Below are 12,618 nucleotides of genomic sequence, written 5' to 3' on the forward strand. Positions count from 1 at the left end.
AACTTCAATGCACACAAGTCTTAGAAAGCTATCTTGAGGACAGGCAAAGGAAAGGAAAAGGGTGTAGCAGGAGACACATGCCTGCAGGATCAGGTTCTGGTCTCAGTCACTATCTGCTGCTCCTCCTCAGCTCTCTAGGAACATCTGTACTGGCGTCACAGCAGCACTTCTTGTGCTGCAACTTAGGCTGCACACCTTGAGAATGTCTCAGGTTTTATTCAGATAAAGGTAGGAGCTGTCTTAGCTGGTGTTTTTCAAGCAACACAACCTACAAGGAGAGAGAAATGTAAAAAACTCACTGATTTACCATGTTAAAAAAAGATGGCACATTTATTGCTACATAAATGTTATATACATAGTGTTTTCTGTTACATTGACAGAAATTTTTTTGAACTTCTTGCTGCTGGTTGGAAAGGTTTATCAGCAATACCTTGAAATTTGACACAGGGTACAAATCTGCAATAAACCAACAATGGAAACTGGAGAACAAGATGAGAAGCAATTCATCTCGGACAATTAGCTCTTACAATACTCCATAGGTACTACACGGTATGCTAGAACCCTACTATGGTCTTACAATGCTATTGTAAATTTCTGATATTAATGAACAGGTTATGGTAAATAACCCTACATTTTTACTACCTAATATAGTAAAATAAAGTAAGAAACTTTTTACTGAAAACTTTTTCGATTTCAAAAATCTAGAAAGAGTAATATTTAGAATTCAAGAAATTTTCTTACAAGATTATTGTATAAAAGACTAGCTACAGTGAAAAATAAGCCAAATGTTTTTTTCTTTCTATTTTATGAAGGAAAGCTTCTGGGCATACTGCAAAGTCTAATATAGCCAAAAAGACAACAAGCTTAGAAGGAAAAAGGCCAGGCAGTGGCACGTGATCACTTTCACACGTCATAAGCAACAAATTTTTTAGCCGATAAACACTGAAATGAAGAACAAGGCCACAGATATAATCAGGTGTTATTTGATGATATATGCAAATTAAAGTAATAGAAATGAGTCCACTAATTCCACAAACTGGTTTGTTAGGAACCATCCAAAACATGAGCTCAAAATCATTAGTTTACTTCAACAATTCATCTTTTGTTCTTTCAAATTAAGTGACTTCATAAAAATTACTGGTTTGTTCCTGTTTTGTGTGTGAACCAATTGCCAGTGATGAAAGATGCCCTGTATAAACAATAGCTCAGACAACCTTGGCTTAGGAAATTTCCTCCCATGGTCATTGCAGTGGAAGACAGTTTCCATGGAAGTTCAAAGGGATGTTAACCATTTCAACACATCTGTGACAAAGGAATACTTATGGACACTGTTCTGGTGGAGAAACATTTAAAGGTTTGATGCTATTATGGCTTGGGAGGGGGATCATTTGCTTGCATTTGATTTGCACTATTTTTTTTCTCCACTGACAAGCCATACAAAAATGACAAGATAATTAACACATACAGTAAGGAAAAACTGGTGACCATTGCTCTTATATTCCATTATGTAAGTAAGCCCACCTGACTGGTGGTTGTATCATCACACTACCTGCCATGGTGAATTTAGGATTTTACTGTTCACCACAATTACAGCCTGAAAAAAATCTCCTTTGTATTTTAATGCATTTTGTGCTTACATACAGCTAACACTTTACATGTACTAGATGTAGTACTTACTGCTTGGAAAACAAAGCAACTCTAACAAAGTAGATTCTCCCCACCCAATTTACACTTCACGTTACAAGCTTTACTATGAAGCCTAGAAGCCTAAAAAGGTTTTGTTTATAATTAGAAGAACAAAAAAGATGCTTGAGGAAAGTCTGAGGGAAAACAAAAATCACTTTTTAAATCCAAGAAATGTTATGGTCACAGTATTGCTCCTGCCTGCAGCCTTCACTAGGCCTCCTACTTCCTTGAAGCACGGAGCTCAGTCTGGAAGGGGAACTATGACCATAACTGTTCAGGTTACCAGAGACCAAAAATAACATAAAAAAAGCAATACCAAGGAATAGTTTCCTATTGCATGGAAAACACTAGTCATATGGCAAAAGGAGAGGAAAGGACAACAAAAGACTTTTCCCTTCCTTTTTTAAGACACTAATAGGTATGCTGGGAATGCTACGGGTCAAAGGTTGTCACTGCTTTGTTCTCTGAATGTGAACAGCTTTAGTAAATGCTGGCATCCAGCTGAAACTTTATCAGCTTTTAACATGTTAACTTTTCCCTTTATATGTAGACCTTTACAGTTCCATAACAATAAATAAAATTTGTAGTTACAATGCATTTGTCAATTCAGTTTAGGCACAAGGCAACTTCCACAATGAGTGGAGAGATCACAACAGTCTCTGATTGTGCAGAAGCGACACACTGCTTGCAACAGAATGATATGTTCAGAGTATTCCATGGGCTGAAATTCCATCTGAAGATCTGGTGTCTTCAGTCCTGATGCAGGTGTTGACCAGTAGCTTTGATCATAAGATTGCATTTGGGTTTCTTGCTTCAAGTGTTTTCTCCTGTCAGGTTTGTGTCTTCATCTAATGTTAGTTGTCTGTGTCCTTGTGAAGAAAGGTCACCTTCTGTGTATCCTACCAATAATTCTGGAATTCTAGAAAGAAATTTGGAACAAGAAAGGGCTATTAGGAAAACAGCCAGTAAGAAGCATAATATCCACATACTAGGTAACTAAGTTAAACTGTATCTTAACTGCAGTTAAGTGCAAAAGACAAACACATTGAGAGGCCCTGAAATCCTTGTTCCCACAGATAACCATATTGAATATGATGTATTGAATGTTTACTCTCAGGAATATTCTATCTGGACCTTCTGGATATGAAAGAAAGAATAATCTGTAAATCTCAGACCTCTGATTTGCATTTGACTTTGTTCTCTAAAACAAGCAGGAACCAGTACCCAGTGTGATGGTTCCGCTGCAGGTGCACATGGCCACAGGGTACAGAGCCTGTGCAGCCTTCTGCCAGTGTCACACCTGGTCACCTTACCATGTTATTGCTACTGAAAAAGCAAGGATAAGAGTAAACTTTCAAGAGTGGTTATTTGTATTAATATGGCAAGAACAGACTATAAAGCCTGCTGTAAATCAAGAATTATCTGACAATTTAGAAGTATCTTGTTGCTTTGGTATGAAATAAAACAAATTAGAGACATTCAAAGCACCTTGTTTTCCTAAGAAAACCCATTTCATTTATGAAGAAAGAAGCTGCCTAGAAGGGATGGGGGAAATGTCCTGACTTGAGTAAGGCTTCATTTTAATGCCTTTTCACTGCTTTCTAAGGAACACCAGGGAACAGTAACTTCTATGGGATACATTTTGGCAAGATGCATGCCTTTACCTTAAGCTAAAATAGAAGCAAAGCAAGATGTAGACACAGCAACAACAAACCTCCCCGCATAAGCAATTTGGTAAAGTTACAGATAAAAATAAGGGCATCAAATCCAATCCCTTACTTTTTGAAAGTGGCAACAGTTCTACTGCTTTAAAAGACATGGAATATCCAGGTATTTTTTTTCTTCTCAATCTCAAGTTATTCCCAATTATTTTAAAAAAACAACCAACAGCAAGTAAAAAAACCAAAAAGATTAATGTTCCTGTCAGTCTCCTTCCCATCAGTGTGTTTTAAATCAACTATTGCTTTTGGAAACACTGATTTATCTTGCAAAGCTGAAAACAGTTACTGGTTTAAACCTTAACTGTCTTCACTAACACAGACTGTGAATTAAGATGGTGTAACAACCTCTGTTGGACAAATGATTCAAATCAGAATGACTGGCCTCAAGCCAGACAGCAAATCTCTGAGATGAGAAGCCTCACTAGCTGTATCAGCACTAGGAAACAATACACGGATTTTCAAATGAGCAAACCTGATATTTAGACCATTTAAAGATGTATAATTCATCTCTATTATGCTTGGCTTATCTAGCAAGCTGTTAACTACTCCTCTGATCTCATGCCAAGGCCACCTGAGCCAACTGATGTAGCCACTGGCAGCAACGCGTGGAATTGAAGACTTTAACAATAATTTCTTGGGGTTTTGTTTTCTTCTCAAACTGCACAAATCTGCACACTTCTGCTTGTGCTCCGAGATATGAAAGTCCTTGGCAACATAAAGAAGTTTGGTGCTAGTGACAGCTTAGTAACTAAGAATGAACACATCCAGATCTCCCAGAAGTCAGACAATTAAAAGCAACAAGAGCTACCCCCCTCCAGACAAGAACCATACCTGGCTGGTGTTCACATATGACCCATAGGGTTGGTAGTTTCACTCAGGCCAGGGTGGCTTCCTGGGTGTGGTGTTGGCGGCTCTGCCGATACGGCAGAAACTTTTTCTTCTTCCCTTCTCTTAAGGCAGGCTGCTTTAGGGTTTAGGTTTCGTTCTGGAACAGAAAGATGATTGTTAACATCCCACACATGGATACCAAAGGGAGTATCAAGACATGAACCACTGCACTAAAAACAGCCCCGCTGCTTCCCTCTTGTAACTACTTACGTCCCTGTGGTACGATGTAGGTGTCTAGGGCTGCAGACAAGCACTACTGGAAATCCTACAAGGGATCTCCTGAACTGGTATTTTTTTGCAAGACAAATTTTACCAGCTGCATACATACACCTTCAAAGAACTCTTAAAAACTGACTCCCTTGCCACCAGAAGCTGTTGAAGTGCAAAACAAGAACTGTCTGTAATTTACAATGTAAAAAAATAGATTTCTGTGTTTTGCTGGTATGTTGAAGTAATACCAACTCTAGCAACCCCCCACAGAAGTTTTAGTAGTTACTGCTTCTTCACTTAACTATTAGCTTGCTGTTAGAACAGGGGAGGTAGAATGCCCTGAACTGGCCTGTGAACTAATATTGTGACCACCCTGCTTAAATCAGAAGAGTACAGGGACAGTCACACAGAGCCAAAAGATTATTTAAAAAGAGTATTTCCTCTCAGTACTTGATAACAGCCAGTTGTGGATTAGCTAGCAAGATACTGCCAGCGGTATGGCTCCAGTTTTCAAATAACTAGTTTCTAAAAGTCAGCAATTTCTGTTGTTCAAAATGGCCTTTCATGAATCAAAATATAAGAGATGCACATAGCAATGGCCAGAAAGGCACACAAAAGGTTTGTGATATATTCTGTCAGAGCACAACGAATTTAATTAACATTTTGAGGTATTTTTCTAGCTGTCAGTGAGTTCTGTTGTGCAGTTTAAGTCCTGCAAATACAATTTTAACTGCAAAGAGACTGCCAGAACTGAACCAACAGCACAAGTCCTTCTCTGGCACTGCACAGGTGCCCCTCTAAGCAGCTGCAGTTTGCTGACCCCTGTGCCTTTTACAAGGTGTAGAATCTAGCTTAATCTGGCAGAGGCAATTTTTGACAGACTTGCTCATTCTGCCAAGTCATTATCAACAGCTTCCAACCGCACTTTCCAAGGATGAGCAGTGCCTACTCAAAAAAGACCAACCAGCTAACTTTTCGTAGACTTTTCTTGGTTTAAATGTGGCTTGCCTTGGAGTTTTATAGAAAGACTTAATTATGTGAAAACTTTGAAAGAAAGTTAATTTACAGTGATTTAGGAAACCAAGATAAAAATCCTAGCCCAGAATTAGAGCTTGAAATCTGAAATGTTTCATTTTGAATAGCACCGATCACAAAATTCAAATCACAAAGCTTCATTTCTAGCAGAAAGAGGAACTTGTTCTTGCAATTATCTAATGCCTTGGTGGAAGCTCCTCTGGGTGCCACAGAAAGCCCCGGTCATGCACTTTCTGGACAGGTGCAAGGAAAGATGGGCAAGAGAAAATGGGGAACACAGCCTCTGTCATGGTGTGCTGGTGACAGGCTTCCTTGGTGCAGAGACAAGAGGGGGAGATGTACATGCAAGGAAGGAAGAGCTCTCCATTTACACTGCCTGTAGGGCAGGTCCAATTCCACTGGAAGCACATTTAGAAAGTATTTCAACCAGAGACAAAGTTCAGAAGCAACCTCTGGCTAAGCCAAGAGTGATTTTATTGGTTTTCACAGAGAACTTGCTGTGGATTAGAAAATCTGAGAGCAGGGAGATGGCCTGGATGGTTTTTAAACATTAAAAACCATGCTTGATTAATGTTATTCTCCCTTCTTTGTAATACTCAAACATATCTTTTAGACTATAGCAAACGTTTTGAGACTAAAACCATTTCCAAGATCCAAGTGTCAGAGATGCTGAAATAGGGTTTTACCACAGTGCCTCATCTGCAGAGCAATAGTTGCTCTACATTCCTTGGAAGAACTCTGACTGGAGACAGTGTGTTTCTTTATTAAAAACTGGGTCAGTAAACCTGCCTAAAAACACAGCATCTCATCCTTACTACAAAGTACAGAAGCTTGTGTTAAGTTATTCATGTTGTCACTTTCAATAAATTTTAGTAATTGCTTTCATCTCCCGTGCAAAATGCAAGTAACAAATTAGGAATTGGAAGTAAATCCAAGGAACAAAACAATAAAACACAATGCCATAATTCAGTGACATCAGTGATTCAAAGATGCAGCACATCAAGCAAACGTGACCATGGATATCATGCTCATCTGAAAGACTTTTCCAGTCACGTGATGCACTTCCATCAGTGACACACCAGCAAATATGGTTATTCACTAGTCCAAGCCAGCAAAACATGAGGATGCTCAAGGAGTGCCAGCCACACAGCATGGCAGAGGCTGGTTCAGCTGAACCAGGCTGTACCTGACCTTCAACCAGCATATTCCCACTGCCTGACCAGCTCAGGGCGGACCAACAACAGTTCAGCAAGATAACTCAGAACTGGTCTTTGACACAAGATTAAAGGGAGGCTAAAAGTCAAGTGTAGCTTCACCAACACAGGAGAACAGAACAGCTGAAGAACTAAGCACGATTCCTAGAATAAAATTTCCCTATGAGAATGAACTGCACAAGAATTCTTCCTACTGCCCCTTGCAATATGCATATTATTTCTTTCCTGGAAAAACTCAAAGCAATCAGAGAAAGAAAATCCATGCGAAACCAGCCCTGATTCAATTAAAGTAGAGGGTTCCTCTGTCCTCCCCACTATGTGCTTAATGCAAAAGTCTAAGTAAATGCAATTAAATTCACTGCATTTTAATATTTCAGTTATGTGAGGATCCTCTTAAAACAGATCCCTTATTTTTGATAAAGCTTTTGTACTGCTAAATAGGTGCTTATTACAATTTAAAGCAAGATGTGTCAATATCTTAACTAATTGATTTACCTTGAAAACACAGGTGAAGACATGGCTAATTGCACAGGAAAAAACCCAGGAAGATCAAAGTATAACCCCTGATACCCTCCCTTATCACCCCCCATTTTTTTTTTAAGTAGTCCTTTCCTCTTCCTAAAGAACTTCCGCAAACATTAGTATCTCGTGCATCTAGTGATGCAGGTGTCACAAGACGCTGCTCCATGAACAAAGCCACTGGGCAAACTGCCACAGCACCATGGGGCTACTAACCTCTCACTTGCTGCTCCAGACTGAGGATGACTGCCACAGCCTGGTGAAGAATGAGCAGCTTGGTCTGTGGCTTCTCACTCTTCAGGTGAAGCTGACACATGCGGCCAAGCTCTTTGAATGCCTCATTGATATCTCGTACACGCAAACGTTCTCTGGCGTTATTTGCCATTCTCCTCTCCTTTTCTCTTTCTATTTTCTGCTCTGGGTTTAAATCCTCATCTTCATTAGTACTGCTGCAAGAAAGTATAAAATAAAGAATAATGAAATATCACTGGGATTAAAAAAAAAAAAAAAAAGATCCTGCTGCTGGTTCAAAATTTTCTGTTGACTCATCGAAACATCTTCCCACTTAGTGTATTTCATATTGAAGCATATTTAGACAACTATTAGGTATCAATGCTTAACTATTCAAGGTAATTTTTGCTGTTCCTGCCTCTTCTTGAAAATAAACATTACATGGGTTTTTTTGCCAGAATATCCACAGAATATTGTCTACAGATGGTTAACACCTCTAGGAAGAGCAGTGGTAACATGCTGCCCCTTGAAGCAAACCACTCAATTACTGACCAATAGTTAAGAGGAAACTCAGCCACCTTGTCAGGTGAAAAATAATTTTTAACAAATAGATTCTGCAAGTTTTCAACATATCAGCTTATATAAAAAGGTACTCAAGTACTTTTCAATTTAATGTGCTTAGTAAAAAGTTTCAGTTTTGTTTAAGACCTTGCTATCAAATTTCAGAACTATTTTTAATTCTAATACCCAGTGTAGAGCTAAAAAGTTACATTTAGAATCCTTGTATTACTTCAAATTATTAGATGTAGTTGCACAGCCTTTTTTTCAATACAGGACTGCCCAACTAAGCCTAAAACTCTGCAAAACCTCCACTCTACTGGAATTAATACACTGAAATACCATTAACCACATGTGATGATACAGACTCTGCTGCCTGTGGTTGCACAATTCTGACTTGTTTACTGTTATTTCACATTTCAACACTTGTGTCAGGCCTATCAAGCAGATCCAGAAGTATTTTACCCAGTGTCACCTCCAGGTTTTTTGTCCACAGCTTGGAAGGGGAGAAAGTGTGTAAAAAGATTTACCTACTGTATTCACCCCAGCCTGAGGGTTATCAGGCTGCCTCTCTACACCACTGCTAGCTCACATTTAGAAGCACAGCCCTGGCCCAGGTATCAAGTCTCACAGAGTTCTGACATTCCTCCATCTATGCTGGGCAGGGCCCTCCAAACCTCTTACTACTTACCTGTACCAGCAGGTACTAGGCAAGGAACCAATGTAAGGGAATGCACTTTTCAGGTGATTTTCCCAGAAAATCCTCTATCTTGTATTTAAATAGATGCAAATACTGTAAACTATCCTTCTATTTCAGCTGCCTATTAACATGTGCACTGAGGTAACAATTTATCACACTACAGATTATTAACAGAGCTGTTTCCCTAGACCATGTCACCAACCCACCTTGTTCTGCCTCTAGATGAGACCTTGATATCCTTCTGTGAGGACTCGTCATCTGATTTCATGTCATCCGATGAGGGGGGTTCATGTATATTTTCATCCTTCTCCTTATGTTCAGACTTTATTTCTGCCGGACCTATAGCCACAGACTGGCTCTGTAAGCCACCTGACAGTGCTGCAAGCAACCAGAGAGCAATGTGAGTCTCACAGGAGTGAAACACTTAAGAGAATCTCAGGCAAATATTGTGGCTGGGAGGCCACAGCCAAGCAGAAGCCAGGGAAGACAACAGGATGAGCTACACTCTGGCCCCAGAAACAAAAGAAATCTTGGTAACATGGCAGTGCCAGGACATGTGTCATGGGTCATAAAGGGATCGTAATTCGTATAGCAACTTGATCAGTAACAGCTTAATCTAAGAAAGACACTGTTAAAGAAAAAAGGACATGTAGCAAAGTGAGGAAATTTGCACCTTGCGTCTGGGCTGCAATAAGGGCAGAGCTGCACGGATGTCAAGCCTTGGGCTTAGGCCAAATGTGCAACACACACATCCCTGCACGGTGCAGGCACATAAATAAGCTGAGTTCTGTTTCCTGTAAGCTTACTTCTTTAGGCTAAAAACTGAGGGAACTGTAAACACTTGTGTGGAATGACTTCCTTTTATTGGCAAGACTAAAATCTGGGCCCAGCTCCCTCTGCAGCCCCGCTGGCTGGTTCAGAAATGGTACAGCACTGTGACATTGTGACTCCTTAAGCCAGGAGAGTGTGACTGTAATGCAGTCTTCTGCTGAAACTACACTGGGGCATGTCTCACACAGGGAAATTGCTGCAGGAATCCCTAACAGTGGTGATTTACGGCATTTATAGTTATTTTTTATTTCTCAATATTATCTATGTCCCTATCCCCTGTGCTGATGCAAGTTTATCCAGATCTACAGCCTAATTGGCCCTGGATTATTGCAGACCCTGTTCAGCATTTAATATTGCTGGAAAGTTACCTCTGTAGCTTTCTTGTGTTTTATGATTTAGTTCTGTGCTCTGAGCAGAAACTGTACTGGGAAGAACTGAATGGTTGCTGTTGAGGCTGACACTTTCTTCCCGATGAGTCCCAACCTAAAGCAAAGCAAAGCAAACATTTCTATTAAAGATGTGATTCAAAGAAACAGTCCAAGAATAGAAGTTTAAAAGATTTAAAAGTATTTGCTGGATTAAAGACCCGAGTTAAAAGTTCTCAGTAAAGGAAATATTTAGTGGAAAGATGCTGTTACACTAAAGCACTTGATGACTCCACACGGGATTGAGCCATATTTCAAGCAGTGACCAACACCTGTTTGGAATAATGTAGCAACCTAGCAATTTTTTTTCATATTTTCCCACAGAACACTGCAGAATTCTCCTTGATCTACGTCTGAAGGGGATAAGGATTGATTAATCTTCTATTTCTTTAAGCTAATACAACTATCAACTCTAGTACTTAGAACATTGTGATCTGTAAAAGAAAATAATGGGAATAATGATCTTCACCACACATGAAAGGTGTGTGTGCCACCCTGTTGAGAAAACTTATAAAATCTCCTCACTTCTTGCTGGCTGGAACAGGAATAAGAACTGGATCTAATAAAAATACTATTTTATTAACTTTAGTAATTCTCCCTCATTTTCCTCCTTTCTCAGATACGTGTATTTGGTTTAGTCCCATTACAGAACCTTATCATACAAAAATCATCCAGGCAGCTAACTAGTCTCACCACCTCTCTTAGTATTTTTTAATCTGCTCCTTCAAGTGTCCCAATTAAATTTCTAAGCAGCAAGCACTAAGATGAAGAGTCTTTACAAAATTCTAATTTTGTATTAACTTGAATTAATGATACTTATGTAAGACAGACATAAGTGAGTGCACAAACCCAGCTCGAAGAGGCAAGTTTGTTAAAAAACTGCTGCTCAATACAGAACACTATTATCAATGCAAACCTCTATAAAAATACTATTCTTTTGTTTGAAAAGGGAAGAGGTAAAGACACTGCTTGTGTTTACACACTTTGAACATGGACCAGTTACAGCTTTTGATTCCTGAAGACACAAAAGTCCTTTAAATATTTATAATATAACCAACATAATAAAATTAAACAGTAAAAAAACTGAACAAAGATAAGGGATTCTACTATTATTTGTATAGTTACAAAAATTGGCTACAGATGAAGCTTTTTATTGGAACAGTAGCAAACATGTCAACTAGAAGATTAAGCCTTTAATTAAATAGGTTTATTGCCTGGAGTTACACATGAGAACCACTGTTTTTCAATAAATCCTTCAATCCTAGTAAACTGCTGAGCTTTGAATCCCTCTTGAGTAATTAATGCAGCTTTTACCTTTCATGTCTTAGTATGGGTTTTACCCAGAGAGAGATAAATACCCTTATGCAAGTTTATCTTTTGTTTAATACACACTCGTTCCTGCAAGCTACCAGCAACCCACAACTAATACCAGGTCATTCAGGGCTGCTATTTGTATCTATTGTTCTGCAGAAAATCTCCTCTTGTGTACTGCAGAATATCTGTTGCTATTTAAAGTATATTTTATCTTCCTTTGTGTGCAATAGGCTTTGTTTGTGAGCAGTTCTACTTCGGATACTGCCACCTCAGCTCTTGCCACTGTCAGGAATTCACTGGAGTACAGGGCAGACCCCAGCTCTTCCAGCCTCCAGGACAAAGCTCTTTACAAGGGGACATGAAACTCATTCTCCATACTGAACTTCCAAAAAATAGTCTTTCCCCAGTTTTCCCCTGCAGGTTGTGTGTTTTATTTTATTCTTCAGGTCATGCTTAGTCCTAACACACGAGGGTGCTTTTATTCAAGCTGGTGACTATTAAATCACTTCAGAGCCAGGTTTGTTCCAAAATCTACTACTTAAAAAAGGCAAAAATTTCTTAAAGCTGTATACAAATCCAGCAGCTGCCAGAACTCTGGCAACTTTCAAATCCATAACTAATCTAGAAGTGACATATTAGCAAATCAGTTCTGATAAAGGCAGAAAATAGGTTAGAAATAAAAACTGTTCCAAGTCCTTTGAAACAGGCTTACAAATTCAAAGCATACAATTTAGATTAACAAGATTTTTACAGAATTCTTAAGAGCTAAAGTCTTACAGAACTGACAAAAATGTGGACTTTTATCTATGACGTCCAAGAAAATCTAAAAAGTCAAACAAAAAGCCCCCAAACCCAAAAAACTTGCTAAAAGTCAACCTATCACAGGAAGGCCAAGAGGTCTGTTTCCTGTAAGCACAACTCATCAGAGACAGCTTCAAGGTAGTAAACTGGATCTTTAGTATTTTAAACATCGAGTTTAGAAAACTTAAATTTGCTTTTCTTTCCCTTCATTCCCACTTCACAGAAAAAAGAGGCTCCATCTGCATTTCAATGGGGTGCAACCTCGGCCTTCCTTTAAGTCTTCTGAAAGACATTTTGTACCATCAAGACCTTCAGAACAAACAAGCTGCTGACACGTTTTACTCTACTGTTACTTTTAAGTAACTCTGGCGGTGGGTGCCCAGCTCCGGGGGGAGAGACACCTTCTCGGGCGCCCCTCGCAGCCGCGGGGGCACAGACACCCCCGGCACACACAGACACCCCTGCCACAGACAGACAGACACCCC

General features: G+C 39.4%; 1 protein-coding gene across 1 annotated transcript in view; it reads right to left on the minus strand.

Annotated features, from left to right (window-relative positions):
* Positions 1-302: 302 nt before the first annotated feature.
* TCF12 (transcription factor 12) overlaps positions 303-12,618 on the minus strand; it is a 160,089-nt gene continuing 147,773 nt past the window's right edge. Inside the window, exons 16-20 of the mRNA XM_009994419.1 lie at positions 9,962-10,076; positions 8,969-9,131; positions 7,490-7,722; positions 4,239-4,392; positions 303-2,597 (exon numbers count right to left, since the gene is read on the minus strand). Of these exons, the coding sequence (XP_009992721.1) occupies positions 4,250-4,392; positions 7,490-7,722; positions 8,969-9,131; positions 9,962-10,076 (654 nt within the window). The 3' untranslated portion in view covers positions 303-2,597; positions 4,239-4,249. The remainder of the gene's footprint in view (positions 2,598-4,238; positions 4,393-7,489; positions 7,723-8,968; positions 9,132-9,961; positions 10,077-12,618) is intronic.

The sequence above is a fragment of the Chaetura pelagica genome, unplaced genomic scaffold (genome assembly GCF_000747805.2).
Source record: "Chaetura pelagica isolate M959 unplaced genomic scaffold, ChaPel_1.0 scaffold222, whole genome shotgun sequence".
NCBI classification, from domain to species: Eukaryota; Metazoa; Chordata; class Aves; order Apodiformes; family Apodidae; genus Chaetura; species Chaetura pelagica.